The sequence below is a fragment of the Nestor notabilis genome, unplaced genomic scaffold, assembly GCF_000696875.1.
Source record: "Nestor notabilis isolate BGI_N333 unplaced genomic scaffold, ASM69687v1 scaffold9175, whole genome shotgun sequence".
Lineage (NCBI taxonomy): Eukaryota > Metazoa > Chordata > Aves > Psittaciformes > Psittacidae > Nestor > Nestor notabilis.
This window is the reverse complement of record NW_009928824.1, coordinates 8,692-26,490: the sequence shown is the minus strand read 5'-3', so window position 1 is coordinate 26,490 and position 17,799 is coordinate 8,692. Positions and strand designations below refer to the sequence as shown.

Sequence of the window (17,799 nt, the reverse complement as noted above, 5' to 3'; positions counted from 1 at the left end):
TTAAGATTCATCCGGTAGGGAAAAAGTTATTCTTTTCCTGGGCATATTTTCTATGTATTCGTGGTCACAGAATAGAGGAGAGAATCAGCTACAGCATTTTTCCAAACCCAGTCTTATGCTTCTGTAGTTTCCTGCTTCATACTCAACAGCAGTAATTTGGTGGGAGACAGAGCTCCCTGAACCACAGAAAGCTCAGATGCGCACGTGCACACAAAGTGTGTGTGTGTGAAGTAAATACAGTCGTTTCTCCTGTTCTGCTGGGAAATTGATTCATGTCTCTCTGCCAAAACAGTTCAGGTAGTCAAGTGCTAAAAGAGGGTTAAACCACTTAAAACTTGGAAACTCCACTTTTTGTTGTGAAAGGTGGGACAGCATTAGAGGAGTAGGTCGAGACTTGTGTCTTACCCTCAGTCCTGACCCTCCCCAAATTACGCTTTTGTATTTGGAACTAGTTCCTATCTGTTATCCAAGGAACTAAACAAATAAATCAAACAGGTTTCCTCTAGATGGGGAATGCAAGAGTGCTTTTGCACTACTTGGGTCTGTGTGTGCATGTCCCAACACGACCCAACGCTACCCTTCCTGCTCTCCATAGGAAGGAAGCTCACGCACACGCCTGGAGAGAAGCCATGGTGTGCTCCAGCCCAAGCCCAGCCTGGACAGCTCTGGGGTCAGGGCACCATGAGGCTTCCTGGCAGGGGACTACAGATCTGCCTACAGAGTATCTTCTCTGAATTGGGACTTTCTACTTTCCATAGGAAGGCAGAAGCCTTTCTTGTTTTGTAGCAAACACTTGTGATCTAATTGTGTGCTGTTAGTAGAGGTGCAAGTTTTGAACACTCACCTTCTGCAACGTCGCATACATTTGCGTACACGTCAAGTATCTTTTTCCTTCGACTTTGGATCTAAAGGAGAAGAGATTTGTTTTATTAATTTTTCAGTCATGGGAGTAAACAATTAGCAGAGAGCAGTGGAAAACCTGTGGAAATTCTTCATTTCAGGGTGCTAAGGGCTACCACATTATGTCCTCAAGGGTGCCTTTTGAAGTCACAAAGAAAAGGACACACCAGTTATTCCATGAAGCATAAACCTTGTTCTGATTTCCATTTCCACTGCTAGAGATCTTTCTTTCCATCTTCTAGTCCCTTTTTAGATCAATTACTTTTCTGCTCCAAGAATTTATACTTTTTTTTTTCTCTTTTAGACTGAAGCAAACTCCTGACAATGAGGACAAATCCAGTACCACACATACACACAATTACTGTGGGGTTCTCCAGGTAAACCAGGACAGGACTGGCCACAGGGAATTAAATTCAGATTAAAATTTCCCTCTTCCAGCAATCTAAAAGGACTGTAGAGGAGGGGATCTTCCTTTCTGTCTTTTGATGTAGAACTGCTTAGTGTATTACTAATGAACTGTATTTTCTTTTGTGATATATTGCCTGGTGAAATCTGAAACATTTTACACTTAGGGAAAAAAATAAAATAAATCAGTGTCGCTTTGGACAGGGGGAATCTGAGGTCCAGGGTGCTCTAGTCATTTTTGACACAAAAGACACTTGGACTGAAAACCTGACATTTTCCAAGCTGAAAACAGACATTTTGATACAGTTTCATTTAGCAAAAATATGCTGAAGGTTTGACTTTGGATTCCATGTGGAGTGAAAACAAATGTCAAAATGTCACGAGTTCTCAGGGACTGGAATTGTCATCCCTCTGCCAGCTCTCATTAGGACTGAGCTTTCTGAAAAGCTGTCTTTTTGATAGGACTCTAGCATTATCTCCGCAGATTTGCCACTTTTCACTGCACACAGGGCTAGAAGAAAAAACCTCTGCTTTCAGTATTCTGTTTTGCGGAAATTTTCCCTCATTTTATTTGGGCTCTAAAGGCACATCAATGACTTGGTTTAATAGACTTGGCAGCTGGAGACCACAAAGTGGCTGCTCCACCTAAAGCCTGTCCCACAGGCACACATGCTGTGCAAGTGTGTTGTATTGCAGGGCAATGCAGTGCAAACAATGATTGTTGTTCACATATTCTTGGTATAATTTACATGTGCTTAATCAGTTGTCCTGCTATTATAGGCTTGGATTAGCTGTTTTAGAACCTTGTAAACAAGAAATTTTCTTTTAATGGGATTTATTAAAACTCCTCTTAAGCAAACTATTCTTTTCATTTTCCTGTAATTTTTAGGGCAGTGAGGGAGATTAAATGATTCCACGCCCATGCAGAATTATTCAAGATGCTCTTTTCACCAACACCAGAAGATGGGGGATTTGAAAACGTTATGCTGAAAGCAAACAACAGCCTGATGTTCTATAGGGTGATGGTAGCTCACCCTATAATGGTTTTTGTTTTAACAAGGAAGCAGCAGACTTGGTTAAGAGCAAGCCTCTTAACTTTCTTCACCCTTATCCAGTATCTCTAGCCTGAAGCGAATTACTTCTAACTTCTGGCAACTGGCTTCATGGGGAAATCTTAGGTATGGAGCAGAGGATCTTGATGCAACCTGCACTTTTATTGAAAGGTTGTCTTCAGCCTTGTCAGGAGGCTTCAGTCCATGAGAATTATGTTAGAGTGGAGGGTCTGGAAGAAATAATTCATGATTCAGATGTCTTTTGAGCTGGCTATCCAAACCACTCTAGAGAATGGATCTATTACATATGGTCTTTAGAAGGTAAGTCACACATATTAAATGTTCTGATTTCATGCCTACCCAATTCATATTATCCAGGTTCAAGCCAGTGCATACAGAAATAGGATGAAGTTGAGTATTTAGAAAGATATCACAAAACTAAATTTTAAAAGGCGAGCATGGGAGTAGTAAGTTATTTTCAGATGGTTGTAAGTGTCTAGAACTATCAAAACATCTCTTTTTTGTTGAGACTTTGTGTGTCAGATGTTAGCTGAAAAATAGCTATTTTGGAAAGTTTGAGCTGAACAACCCCAACAATTTAAAAGATGTAAACATTAAAATATGCATTTTCAAACTTTTTTATCCTTAAAGGATATCTAATGATCGATATTAACGATGTGATTTTGTTCTTGCTATTACCATTTACAAATTACTTTTGAAGTACTAAAACCACAAAAAATATCTGAGCAGACAGCTTCTTTTTAAGGATAGTTTCGTGATAATATAAACTAAAAAGTTGTGTGTGAGAGGTGTAGCCTTAACTATGCCTTGAAATACTCCAAGTGAGATAAACTGCTCTGAGCAGTACACGCACAGCAGGAAGAAGTGAAGGCCTTCCACATCAAAACAAACAGTGGCTTTATAGTGTCCTTCAGAGCACAGGCGTGACCTTCAAAACACGTGTGTGTTCTTCAAAAGCTAAGCACAACACTAGGTATTATTGAAAAGTCTGTGCCATGGAAATACTGATGCTTCTGGGTCAAGGTGCTCAGATGCTATCCTGTGGTATGAATCCGGCCATACTACTACATTATTTTTCTGTCTTGGATTTTCTGTGGTAAACGTATCATCAGGGTTAGTTATAGCAGCATTAGGTATACCAGGAGGGGTTGCTGTTACCTGGTTTTTCTTCCTGTACACTATAAAATATAATACTAAAAAAACCAGTTACTACTCCTGTAAGTAATTTGTGTTTTCAACCCTGAACAGTATATATGTACTTATATGCCACTACATAAACGAGATTCCATACTAAATTTTTCTGGAGAAGCTCTTGTAAATTAGCCTGGTCTGCACGATAATGCTTTTTGGGGGGTGATACTTTGTATATTGTTTTCTTAAAACAAAATAAAACAACGCAGAGAAATTCTCTCAAATTCAAATCTCAAAACAGACTTACCCCAGTTGATTTATTGCTTGTAGAAGACTTATCTCTGGCCAAATGCACTAAAGATAACAAGCATCTCTCTGGAGTCCCTTGCTTGTCAACTGCAGCTTCTTCATCACTATCCATACTACGGCTTAAAAGTCGTTCGTTCTCAGACGATGCGTCATTTTCACTGTAAAATGAAGGTTATAGTTATCTTAGTGAAGCCATTCATAGGTTTACTCTGATCGTCTCCTTTTTGCTATCCTAGAGTAATGGAATAAAAGTGGCTTCCATTTTCTAAAACACCTTTCCTCCGAAATCCTGTGAAGGTAACTGCATTCACCTGCCCAGGGTATATGTGTAATGCCCATCAAATCACACATAGCTTGCAAGAATTCTCTTACAGAGGGATTTTCCAGCTAAGGACAGTGTTTAGTCCACCTTAATCATGTTACCTGGGCAGGGCTGGCTGCCAGGCAGACTCTAGGTGAGGAAAATTATCACACCAAGGAGTTTCCTTAAGGCCTGGAGCAGCTATTTTTACTCTTCTTGCCTAAAAGCGAAGGGGAACCTTACTAAGGGCATGTATGGGAGAACAGCCCTCAAGTCCCAAAGGCAGACCACTCCAAACAGGAGGTGGAAGCCCAAGAGCTGATGAACTGGTCACAGAGGGAGTGGAGAGGACACAGGTTTCTGTTTGGTAACAGCTGTCATCCTCTCCTAGAAACCAGAGAGGGAAAAAACTACTAAGGCATCTAGTCTCTTCCCTGCTGCAGCAAGCTACCAGCATACCCATCTAATTTGTTCTTCAGGTATTCCTCTGTACCAGGATGAATGGCGACTATGTCCCTCACCCACTTCAGTTAAACTGAAAGTACATTTATCTTTTACCCACCTTTTAACAGTCTTAGCTGGAGTTGCTGTAAGTTTCTCAAACTCTTCTTTCTCAGAGAATATCACAACATTATCTGTAGATCAACAACCAGAGAAATTTAAATTGGCAATGAGTTTCCAAAGCAGTGTTTTTTCTCAGGAGCTGGTTCTGCTCGTAACCTTACTGCAAACATAAATCTCTCTGCCATGTTTTTAATTGCTATCGGAGGATTAAGTGACATGCTGGAAGTACAAAAACTATCATACATAATTCTTTAGTAAACTGATGTGTATTTTATACAGTTCAAAGGAGAAATTGTAATTGAGAGAAATGCATTAAGAGTATTTAAGCCCAGTGTTGCCTTGGACAGAAAAAGCAAAACTAAAGCAACTTATACCTTGCACTTCTTTCTTCTCTTCTTGTGTGTTAGCCTGCGCTTCGACATTTTTTACCGAATGGCTCTTGCAACAGGCTAGAATATAAAAATATAACATTATTCTCAGAAGCTATCCAAAAATAGCATTTGCAGCTAAAATTTTATGTGCTGAACAATTACCTTGAGCAGACGGTTTTGTTTTCACAATATAAAACATGATGATGAGGACAATGGCAATAGCCATTATGAAGATGGTAGACATTGCAATTATAAGAGCTGTAGCCAGATGTCCTTGTCCTGAAAGATCTCCTGAAACAAATATTTTCATAAAGGAGCAACTGTTAGGATCAGAGAACAGTTAACAATTGTGGTCTGCTCTACACTTACATTTTACTTGTTAAGCATTGAAAAACCTTGTTTTACATTTGAAAGGCAAAGAGCTTTTCAAAATTGAAACATTTATACTGCACTAGCCAGTTCCAGTTAACAGTATTCATTTAAGAAAGTTGATGGCACGGTCTATAAGATAGAAAGATACAGGAAATTATATTGTCTGCTAATATTAGAGGAAGCTATATGTAAGCAAGAGTAGCAGCTTTCCTACACTGTAAGCTGGGAAAGGACATTGGAAAGAAAAAATAAAAAGTACATAAGCAAATGGGATGAGACCTAAAACTACTGTTGGTAACTATGGCTGCTTCAAAAGCTTTGCAGTAAAAAGGAGAACACAATGCACATGTAGAAGATCATCTAGTTCCAACCTCATGCTGTAAAACTGTTCATGTTAGCTCAATACGAGGCCGGCCATATTTGTGCATTAAATTGTTTTTACTAGTGTAAGCTAAGGTTTGCTGAGGCATAGTGCCATCTCTGTAGGCTACAAATGATGAGCTAAATTTATTGCTGGCATTACTGAGTGCAGTTCAAACCCATTTTAAGTTCACCTGATTTAAACAGCAGTGTTGATTAACCAAGAAATAAAAATTCATTCTGGATTATTTTTAGTAGCAGTTTTAGAAAACTGGAAATAGTGGCAATGAAATTCACAGTAGGTATTTTGGGTTTGGCTGCACTTTTTTAATGCCATTTTTAAAACAAGCAGCTGCTAAATTACATTTGTGAATGCATTCTTACCTTTGTGAGCATGCTGGTAAGGTGAGAAAGTGCTGGTGCCAGAGGTACTCGGGAAAATGGCTGAAATGCCAGAGGTAGCCCCTGCACCTGCGATATAAACAGAAATGCCGTAAACTTCCATGGTTACTTTGTCCAGTCAAAGGAATATCTTGGCCCAAGTAAACAAAAAGCCTTTACTTCGCTTGCTTGCATTTCCCACGCTTTAGCAAAGAACCCATGAATCTGCCACTTTCTGAAATGGCACTAATCCCAATATGCATTTCTGGCATGTTGAAAATAATTGTGTTACAGACTACATTTTGCATAGCATCTAAAGGGAGTGGAAGAAGTCAAAGCTCCTGAACAGTTGTGAACTTAGAAGAAACCCAAGCATCTCCTGACACAGGCAGGGCCAACTGTCATACATGGATTTCCATATTACAGATCTGTCCTGGGCAGCAGAAAGTTTTCTGGGATCCAGCTGATGACTCAAACTGTTCACAACCCAGACTCCATGATTTGCAGCTGCAGACCCCAAGTCCCAGCTGGTAAAGTCATCAAATTAGTGCTTCCCACAAGCATCCTTCACTAGCAGGATCAGTGTGAAGCTCTGATGGTATGCAAACCCTCATGACCCCACAGGAAAACACAGGGAGGGTGACAAGTAATAGTGCTGAATGCCTTTCTGTTCCATGGAGCTGTTCGATCATAAAAGGGAATGTTAGGATTTCCTGCATTCTATCCAGGCATTACATTTCTTACGATTCTTCTCCCTGTCAGTACAAGTCTACATTCTGGGGAAGGGGGAAAGCCGCAAAAGTAGTAAAACGAAGAACTTCATGCTGGGAGAGGAGTGAGGTTGCTCAACATGGGTTTCCATGTCTAAATTCTACAGTTAATTTTGAAGGTCAGTATTAATTTTTCAGATGGTGTCATACACCAAGTCTTCAAAGCAGTAAAGCAAGTCATAAATTAACATATCTGACAATATTGCGTATTATTGGGAATAAGGCTGTTGATGAGAATGCTCTCAGACAGGATGGTGTTGGCATAGCATTCCAAAATAGAATAAAAACATTAAGGTTGGGAGAAAACATTCTCTTAATTCTTAAGTAAACTTTAGTATCATTGGTGAGCAGGTAATGCAAACAGCTACTATCAAGAGACACTGAAAAACATCTTCTGGCTTGGAAAGGGCATGAAATCCCTCCTGCTTCGTATTAGCTGCCTATGGAAAAAGTCCAGTGGTAATTAAGTTCAGCAGACCTAAAGGCAAAAGGTTTTCTCAGTCATCTGGTAAGGTGCACACAGCACTAAGCTCCACAAGCTAGTCTGGTAACTAGAGTAGCTGAGAACCAACCATGCCATTCTTTTGACCTAGTAAATATTCTGAGAAATTAAACCCACCAGGTAAACTTGACAGGAAATTAAGCGGTCTGGAATGGTCTGAGAAACGTTCCATGGTTAAGAACAAAGCAACGTACACGTTCTTCAAATTAAGAGAAATGTTTTCTCAAAAAGAAAAAAAAGAAAAAAGAAAGTAGTACCTAACATAAAACACGGATACATGTAGTGAATGAGAAATGTACACTTGAAGTGGCTGCAAAGTATGAGTTGCAGATGTCTTCAAAAGGAATTTTCTTTAACAATGGTAAAACTTCTTTCAAACCTCACTTGTTGGAAGGAAATGGATTAATTTATTATATTTTTTTTTTTTTTTCAAACTGAAGAAGTGTTTTTATAAAGTTTTAAATACACTAATTTGTTAATTCAGATGCTTTTCATACTATGTAAATGACAGGGAGATGATGTAAGTCTTGCCTCTGGTCCCTTCTCTGTTACAGACTTCCTTCTAAGAATTAGTAATGAGCTTCAGAAACTACAATACAGCAGTAGACCATCTATGTATCAGTAGATGAAGAGGTCATCTGCATGGAGTGGGGACCAAAGACAGGTAATTTGTTAAATTTCAGCAATTCTTCACAAAACTGGAGTGAATCATCCTGATCTCAACCTCTGTATCTACTAATTATGGTTGGACAACAGACGAAATTCAGTAAATGGCCAGTGCTGTAGCCAGATACTTTCTTTCATGTCCACAGCTACCAGGTTTACGCCTATTCTTGCAGTCCCCCTGGCAAACCCAATTACAGCCAATTGTAATTCCATGCAGTCCTTGCAAGCTGCAACAAGTCCACAATAGCTTTTCTTACTCTGCCTTTCAGTTAACACAGGCAAGCTGTGCTGCTTTGTCTGCATGGAGTTTATCTAACAAGCTTCAGCTCGTCTCCTCCATAAGCAAGTTTTATCAAACTTTCCTCTCTCTCTTTTCCTTCATCTGAAATATGTAGTCATTGAAGTATTTCTGCCCAATCAATCTTTCAATCATTTGTATTATTAACATCATATTTTTCATATCTTTACTTCCCCATCCCTGGCAGTGTTCAAGGCCAGGTTGGATGGGGCTTTGAGCAACCTGGTCTAGTGGAAGGTGTCCCTGACCATGGCAGGGGGGTTGGAACTAGATGATCTTTAAGGTCCCTTCTAATGCAAACCATTCTGTCATTCTGTGATTCACTTGTCTGTGGAAGGATATAGAGCCTTCCAAGGTAGGAAGTCTCACTGCAGTGGGTAGCTTAGGAATGGTAATAAGGAAGGTCACTCATTCTTATTCAGCATCATTGTCACCCTTTACCCATCTCTACCCCACATCAGGATACAGCATGTTGCCCACGCTGTGCACACACGCACAAACCTCTCCTGTGCACAAGAGTGTACACCTTTAGCTCCAGAGCCTACGTGCAGAATTTTCTTTGCATGGGAATGGGGCCACCTCGTTTGCTCTGTAGAGCCTGTTGTGGCAAAATCAAGGCTGATGCTAGAACGTGATGGCCTTTTTCATATGCCTAGGTGGGAGTTACTCATTATGCATATTTTAAACCTATTATCAAATTTAATAATTTGGCATATTCATTATGAGCCAATGTTTTTCTTTAGATGTGGCTTAGAAGAAAGTGCCAACTCGTACACCTGCACTACAAGAGGAACAAAAACTGCCAGCTTCTGCAAAAGTTCAGTTCATATCGGTTTTGTGTGAGTAAAAAGAAACAGAACTCGGAGCTGCTGCTTTTTCCCAGCCCAGTACTACACCATGACTGCAATGTCAGTCAGTTCCTGTGCACATCCAGTCTTGCATCCCGATCACGTTATTAATTCTGGTTCCAATATAGATGGCACTTACATAATCTATAAAGACTTAGATACAGCTCAGTCAGAGACATCCTAAGGTGCTATGGCACAACATATGGAAACAACTCTACTTTAACCATAAAAAAAAGACTGATGGCTGTAATATAGTTGTGCAAAAGAGTGCTTTGTATTCCTAGACATCTGAAAGTAATATTGTAGAAATGTGATAAGGACATTAGGAAAGAAGTTTATTACTGAAGGTTGGCGAGCTTTTGCGTTATAAATGCTTTTATTAAAAAATTGTAGTTTAGTTATAACTTTCTTGGAGACTAAATACAGTTTCTTTAAAAAGCCCACAGTTATTATTTAAAAGAACAATTGAATTTGTATTTACATTTGAATGTTTGGGGGTTTTAACTCAAAAAATAGCTTTAACTTAAATTGCCATGCAGCCAGCTTTTTGTCCTCATAGTGAACAAATGCTGGGCAATAAAATATCGTTGGCTGTTTGTTTCAAAGAACCTTTCTGCTTTATGTAACAGCACTACTATAGTGGTTCATGTATCTCAAGACAGAATAAGAAGTGACAAACAAAACTACCAGATATGTGAGAGGAGAAGGGCGCAGGGAGGGGAGGTTTTACCAACATGCCCCCATGCAAGTGTTTGTGAGTGAATAAAATCTGGTGCAGTAGGAGACCATATGTGCTCCTGACATATGTTGCTGTGGGTGTCAGCTTACTGGTCCATGCAAAGGACTGCTGCTCATAGCAAGCAACAGCTTTTCTTGAAGTTTATTTAGTACTTAATAACATATTATAAAAATACGTAAAGTGTGTATACAACAGACTATCATCAGAGTGATCCTGAAAAAAGAAGTGTTTTAACAATGTCTTTTTGTATATATGTATCTGTTTCTTGCCGTTGAGTACAGCTTGCTTTCTCCCAGTGCATCTCGCTTCTCACAGCCGTGCTCCAGTTATGATTGGCAGTGCACGCTTGCTACTGCCAGCCAAGATTAAGCACCATCATTGAGACTGTTTTACAGGGGAGAAGCAAGATAAAGCACACATACAAATAAATAACCAGCAGCTTGGAATATGAGGTGAAAAATAAATTATATTGAGTTGAAATTCAATAAAGGTAGACAGTTTATGGCTGACAAAATAATAAAAATCTGGATTATAACTAAACCTAGTTGTAAATAAGACCTAGACATGTAGAAAGCAGAGGTCAGAGTTTTCAAATTAATGTAAATCTGTATTCGGGTATTCACATGAAAGGTTTGGTTTAAAATTTCCAGAAACAACACTTCAAATGGAAACCCTGTGCACTTGAAAAGCCATGGAAGCTGAAGCAGCAGTCAAAGCCAAGCCACTCTGTAAGGTGTCTACATATGACTTCAGTAATCAAACAATAACCAACTCCAAAAATACTGTACATCACTAATAACAGAGCATATCCTTGACAATGGATGATTGCCTGACTGCTCTTTGTTTCGCTATCTTTTATTTTCAGGGGACATACATAAGAGATTAAGACAAGTTACCCATATGTTTCCAGGTAGATACTTCAGTTGGTGTGGGTAGTTATTAAAGCAGGAAGAAAATGAAGTCAATTAATTCCTGAGACTGAAACTCCTAAAAATGGTAATGGCAAAATTCCCCCTGGACTTTTATATTTGACCTGGTCATTCTCGCTGTAAGTAACCACTACTGTTCAGACATATAAAAGGAAATATTTTATGTTGCTGTGCTCTCTGTAATGTCTTTAACTGTTTCATTTCTCTCTCCTCCTATTTTGCTGGGGCAGGGAAGTGATGACAATTATAGGCCATGTGGCCTTAGTCTGACAACTTATTTGCAATCTGGAGAGGGACTTTTTACAAGGGCATGTAGTGACAGGACAAGGGGGAATGGCTTTAAACTGACAGAGGGGAGGTTTAGATTAGACATTGGGAAGAAGCTCTTCCTTGTGCGGGTGCTGAGGCCCTGGCACACGTTGCCCAGAGAAGCTGTGGCTGCCCCATCCCTGGCAGTGTTCAAGGCCAGGCTGGACGGGGCTTTGAGCACCGTGGTCTATTGGAAGGTGTCCCTGCCTGTGGCAGGGGGATTGGAACTGGATGATCTTTAAGGTTCCTTCCAATCCAAACCTTTCAGTGATTCTGTGATTCACTGGGAGCTGTAATCATTGCACAGTACTGGAAAGCCATAGGAACACGCTTCCTGAGCTAAGCCTATGTCCAGGGATGCAGTGTTACCACCTCTTTCTCTGTGCAACACCAAGGAGATAACTGCCATTCAAATCTTACTACGGTGACTTCAGAGCATCAGAAGGAAGAGAATGGATCTTCAAGGAGCCCATTCTCCCTGCACCTTGGTGTCCAGCCTGTACCGGTGGTAGAAAGCTGCAGCTCTGCAGGTTTTGCAGCTCATGAGCCTGAGCAAAGCAATGCTGAAGATGTGCAGCATCTCCTATGGGTGGGGGGTGGTGCTCACTGTGGGAGCTGCAGCTCCAGCACAGGTGAAAACATCAAAGTCATTGGAGTTTTCTTCCAGGAGAACTGCACTGGGACCAGATCCCCTCCCAAGTGATACCTGGGCACAGCTTTCCCAGCAGTTGAAAACAGCAAACCCTGTATTTGCTTCTCAGACCCCTCCCCTTGAAGGTTTATGGCTGCGGCCGGCCAATTTTGTCCTAAGATCAGGTTCCTTTCCTAATACAGACAAACCCTAAGGGAATGAGAATTAGATCACACCACCAGTGAACAATAAAGCACTGCCTTCAACATTTCTCCCATTCCACATGTGAGGAGGGATGGGGTGTTCAGAGATCAAACAACTCCAAAATGAAACGTTTGTTAGCTCCAGCTAACAAGCCTATTCATTTGTAAGTGTAATTTGAAACAGAAGGGGAAAAACATCCTGATGTTGATCATATTATAAAAGGACAAAACTGGCAAGGAAAGAAAATTAGTGATATTACAAAGAATGGAGAGTTAAAATAAAAATCTCTGAAAGAATTATTTTTCACTAATACAAGTGGTTTTGGCATTAGGCTTGTTTGTGTTAGGCACTTCAACTAGGGAGGCTGAGTTCTTGGTCTTCAGTGCACAGGGATGGACAGGACCCCCTGATTTCAGCTTGTCACACGAAGCCATCAGCCTCTTAGTGAATTGTTCCATCTCATCTCTCTAATTGTTCTGAAGTTCTAAAGATACAATAAGAAAAATGATCTTTTCTGTTTCTAGATGCCATTTGTTCTCTGGTAATTAGCAAATAACTTGATTATGTATATTTTCCTCTGGTGGTATTCTTTCTTCTTTTTAATTTTCCTAAGCTCTTATTGGTAGGTTTTAGACTTAAAATCTTACACAGGTTGACTATTGCATCTGTTTTCATATATACAACCAGCAAAAAAGGTGTGAGGAAATAACGGTATTTTGTGCCCATGCACACTGATGAATATATATGGTAGATTAGAAAGAGGACCCTAAATCAATTGCCAAATTTCTCTAGATCAATAATCTGTGAGTGAAAAGAATTTGCATATTTCATGTAATTGTGTAAATACAACTTCAAAGTAAATGTTCTTCAAGTTTTTGTAGAGCGTTTTGATTTTGTTTTCCTCTCTAATTTTTGCACTGGAATGGCAAATATCAAAGTTTGAAGAGTTAATATACATAAATTGATGGAGAGTTGCAGCTGCTAAAAGAGTTACTGCTCTTCCAGCAGTAACTGTACTCTCTGCTGGAGAAGCTCCATGTAGGTTTACATCTTGTGTCTTGCATGTATTTTTACATTGAATATAACAAAACCAAAACAAACCAAAACAAAAAAAAACCCAAAACAAAACCCAAAACTCAAACCGCAACAAAACTACCCTAAATAGTCAGAGGCCTCAAGTGACTCTAGTTCCAGAGATGTCAACAGAATATCCAGCACCATTAACTGTGGGAAGCCACCTCTTAAAGTGGTTTGATGCTCGTTACCTTCATTCTTTGATTTGCATTGGAAACTTGCCTCCCCTACTTTTTGCAGGGCTGTTATTTATTACAGAGCTATCTTATCACAGTTTTGTGTCAGCAAGGGGTACTGATGGCTGGTGATCTGCTTCATACACAGCTGAAGGTCTCACATCTTTGATGTTTTGGCATTGTGCTCCTCTGTGCTTAGCAGACCAGTACTGAGGCTCCTATACAGTAGACTTGAGGGAGCTGCATGCTGAGAGGCCACAAGTCTTACACTGGTGTTTCACAGTGCACAAGATATGAAAAAATGCACTCTTGATGGTCATGTTTACCCTTTTCCCAGTAAGAAGCAGCTTTCCTGCTACTCAACACACATTCATATGCTCACATATGCACCGCTCCTTCCCCATACGTGCTCACTGCTTACAGGCTGTGGCTGAAGCCTGGTGTTCCTCCTAGACTGCAGAACACTGTTGATCCCATCCTTCAGACCAAGTGATACGTTTGCCTCAATTAAATCTTTGGCCTCTGTGAAATGTCTTCCTCTCCTCCCCCTCTTTTCCGTGCCATTTTGTGCTATTTCTTTTAAAAGGTGACACAGGCCCATCAGGGAATTTCGTTCTCACTTTTTACACTAATATTTCCAGATGGGGGAGCATGGGGTGTTCATCTTATTTCCTCAGCCATTTCAAGGTTTATTGACTGTGTAGGAGATGAAAGTTGCACAGCAGGCTCTTGGAGTTGAAAGCTGTTTGTTTACCCTTTGATCAAAGCCAAGTATTTTTCTGCCAGATAAAATGTATCATCAGGCAAATTCTCTGAGCAGGTTTCCATGCAGCAGCAGCACACCCCACTACTTCCCTCTCCTTCCTTCTCCTTTGTAACATGCAGACCAGGCACTTCCCCACTAAGAAGAGTACCGCTGTCCTCCGACACTGTCACAGACCCAATGAAGGGCTGAAATAGGGTTTATCTGCCCTCATTTTTTCTGTCTAGAAGCACAAAGCCAGAGCTTTTCATGCACAGGTTCCTATTTTTAGGTAATTTGCCATCCTTGTTTCTTTGCAAGCCATTGGGTCACCTTTCTCCACCGATGTGCTGAATGAAGGAGTGTTTGAAGAAAAAGAGCCTTAGGGGAGAAACACCCTTTTAGTTATGGGGCTTAGGCTCCTGAATACTGCTCAGCACCGTTTTGGTGTCTCAAGAAAGGAACAGAAGATTTTTGCGACTATTTGGAGTCCTTATTCTGCGTCCTCCCTCATGACAACCAGTCAATATATAGAAGCTATTCTTCATATAGCTACTATTCCTACCAAGGAGTTGATATTATCCTTCATATGACAGAAAACATGCGCTCGCATTAAGGTTATGTGCTCAGAGTGCAGCACTTGGATGAGTTTGTGATTTGCAAACATAAAAAATCATGCAGTTGTGCAACACTGACACGTCACTTTTTCTTTGCTCTGCCTGGTAAAATCTGATGACAGTGAAACATGTGATAAAGATAATTTGCTAATACCAGATTTTATGCTGCCTGCCACAACAACAGTGAGCCTTTCAAAAAGTTCCTGCAGCAAGGCTGATTTTCTATCTGGAGTACAAATTACTGCCTATGTACTAGGGAGCTGCCATTCCAAATGGGGTCCTGAGGTTCAGACATCATAAACCAAATTACCTGAGCTTAGTGATTTGGGGGATTTGGATTTTAAGAAGCTTTCCCACTTTTTGAACACTTGTAATCAAATGGTTGGCTTCATAGACTTGATTAAAATGGTAATGTTTACTCTTTCTAAGACTAATTTCTCCTACTTTAATACCCAGTCAATTTCTCGGTTTATGCACCTGCCTAAATTCCCCCCCAAAATAATATGTATTTATTCTTGTGTTTGTCAGGGTAAAAACTGCATGTGGTTAACCAGTCATGCAATTCATACTTTCCTACAGTACAAAGCATGTTATATGTCATATCTGCCAGATATCCTATAGAAGACAAAGATTTGGTTTTTGAATTGAGTAATAGCCGTAAGATCTTCTGGTAGTTCCTCACCAAAACAGTAAGCTACAACATGTCTGATACTGCTAGAACCCCATTTCAGCATGAGTTTGAGGCAGACTCTCAGAGCTGAGGAAGGATTCATTTCTGGCTATTGGCTAGCAGCAAGAATATTTGTATTCCCACCAACGGTGCAGCCAGCCTGAGCACAAATGCAGGAGAAGGTGTGTCCACATCCTCTTAACATATACCATCATCCCTACCCTCACATTTTCACTTGTCTCTCCACCTTCTTCCCACATTGTACGTTTGGGTCCTCCCTTACTCCCTTACCTCACCTTCTAATACAGACCTTACCCCACCAAAATCACGCTCACCCTGCCCTCACCCATTCCCACTGTCTCAGGAAGAAGTGCACATCTCAGGACCCAGCGGGTTTCTGCAGCCAAGCGTAGCTGTACATGGGACAGCCACTTTGCATGCAGATAGTTCAGGGAGATGCCTCCACCCTGGTTGTGAGGTGGTAATTATCCCCTGGCTCATCTGAGCTCTTGCACTTTAGAAAAGGTGGTAGCTGCTCGTGACCTATCCTCCTTTGAAGTGGCTCACGGAGCACCAACGATACAGTTCAGCAGCATCTGAACCAAGTAATTGCTATTTACTTACACTGACAAATGCCCAGGGACTTTTGTGTCAACCTCTGCTTTTAAATCAGTCCAGCAAATACTGCAATTCTTTTTCATGATGAAGACTTTTAGAAGAAGAGAACACGGGCAGGATTTTGGGTTTAGATGCAGGAGGTTTCTCTGGGAGACTGCCCATTTCTGTCTGGGTTTTTTTAAAAAAAAGAAAGTTTTTCTCCTGTCCTGCTCCAGATTCTCTGAGAGGGTGTCAAAGTAATTTGGTCATTCAGAGGGAATCTCAGTTTTCCTTTTCTTTTCTTGCTTTCTTTACCCCTAAAGGAGAAAGAAGTTTTCAGGGGGGTTGCCTCTGCATTACAGTGTTGGTGTGTGTCTGTCCCTCTTCTCCATAGCATGAGGATGTTCCCCAACACAGGACACTTAATATTGGAAGAATTTCTTTACCATGAGGGTGCTGAGGCACTGGAATGGGTTGCCCAAGGAAGTTGTGAATGCTCTACCCCTGGCAGTATTCAAGGCCAGGTTGGACACGGCCTTGAGCAACCTGGTCTAGTGCAAGGTGACCCTGCCCATGGCAGGGGAATTGGAACTGGATCTTAAAGTCTTTTCCAACCCTAACCATTTTGTGATTCTAGGATTTGGCTGGAGACGGTGCTGGTACATCTAGTCTTAGGTAATGCTTTGCCAAGATGGGTTGAACCTGATGATCCTTGAGATCCCTTCCAATATTTTATTCCATGATTCTGTGATGGTAAGCCATTGCACACATGCGGTGTGCAAGTGAACATTGCTGGTACTGCTGGGGTGTCACACACTCATATGGACATGTTTTTCAATTACCAAACTACAGCCTCTTTTGCCAATGAAATCTATAGAATTAGCTCTCTCATCAGTGCTGGCTACTACATGCCATCATCAACCCTTGCATCACTTTGAAACCAAAGGAGAAGAGAAGTTGTGTGGAGACCTCATAGCAGCCTTCCAGTATCTGAAGGGGGCCTACAAGGATGCTGGAGAGGGACTATTCACTGGGGACTGTAGCAACAGGACAAGGGGTAACAGGTTTAAACTTAAACAGGGGAAATTAAGGTTAGATATAAGGAAGAAGTTCTTTACTGTGAGGGTGCTGAGGCACTGGAACAGGCTGCCCAAAGAAGTGGTGAATGCCCCATCCCTGGCAGTCTTCAAGGCCAGGTTGGACAGACCATTTTGTTGACATGGTCTACTGGAAGGTGTCTCTGCCCATGGCAGGGGGGTTGGAACTAGATGATCTTAAGGTCCTTTCCAACCCAGACCATTCTACGATTCTATGATATGAAAGGTGTGATGCATTTTTACTAGGATTTACAAAGTGTCCCATGTTTTTTTCATAGCTGAACTGAAACAACTAAAAAAAAATACAGATTTGTGACTTCCTGTACCTACTGGTTAAACAACCATAATAAGTCCTGTATGGGATGGCTTAGCAGATGAAAACTGGAACGCAACTGAACAATAGTGGGTCCTAAAATCAAAGGTTCTGATCCCCCCTCAAATGTTCAGCATTTAGTCCCTTTGTTGGCAAGGCTGGTTGGAAGCAGAAATTGCTTTACTGAAGATGGAATTATTGTTCAAACAAAATAATCACTGCCAAAAGATTTCATATGGAGCCTCCAGATGATTCCAAGTCAAAACCAGATGAAACGCATAGAGACTGCAGAACACTTACACTCCTTGGTGTTAGGAGGCGCCAGCAAGCACGAGTAGCAGACCATCCCGTATATGTTGCGAGGTCTGTTTTCCAGCATGTAGTAACTGAAATGGAGGGCAAGATGAGGCAAAACAGTGTAAATTAATATGCTAAAACAGACCATGGTTC

The 17,799-nt window shown here is 40.8% G+C and overlaps 1 protein-coding gene across 2 annotated transcripts in view; it reads right to left on the bottom strand.

The window, feature by feature from the left end:
* The window catches only part of EDAR (ectodysplasin A receptor), a 25,234-nt gene that overhangs the window by 892 nt on the left and 6,543 nt on the right, over positions 1-17,799 (bottom strand). The window contains exons 4-10 of one of the 2 annotated variants that reach the window (XM_010014693.1): positions 17,650-17,735; positions 6,171-6,257; positions 5,217-5,345; positions 5,058-5,132; positions 4,682-4,754; positions 3,817-3,976; positions 845-905 (exon numbers count right to left, since the gene is read on the bottom strand). In XM_010014693.1, the coding sequence (XP_010012995.1) occupies positions 845-905; positions 3,817-3,976; positions 4,682-4,754; positions 5,058-5,132; positions 5,217-5,345; positions 6,171-6,257; positions 17,650-17,735 (671 nt within the window). The remainder of the gene's footprint in view (positions 1-844; positions 906-3,816; positions 3,977-4,681; positions 4,755-5,057; positions 5,133-5,216; positions 5,346-6,170; positions 6,258-17,649; positions 17,736-17,799) is intronic. The other variant, XM_010014694.1, reaches the window with a different exon arrangement.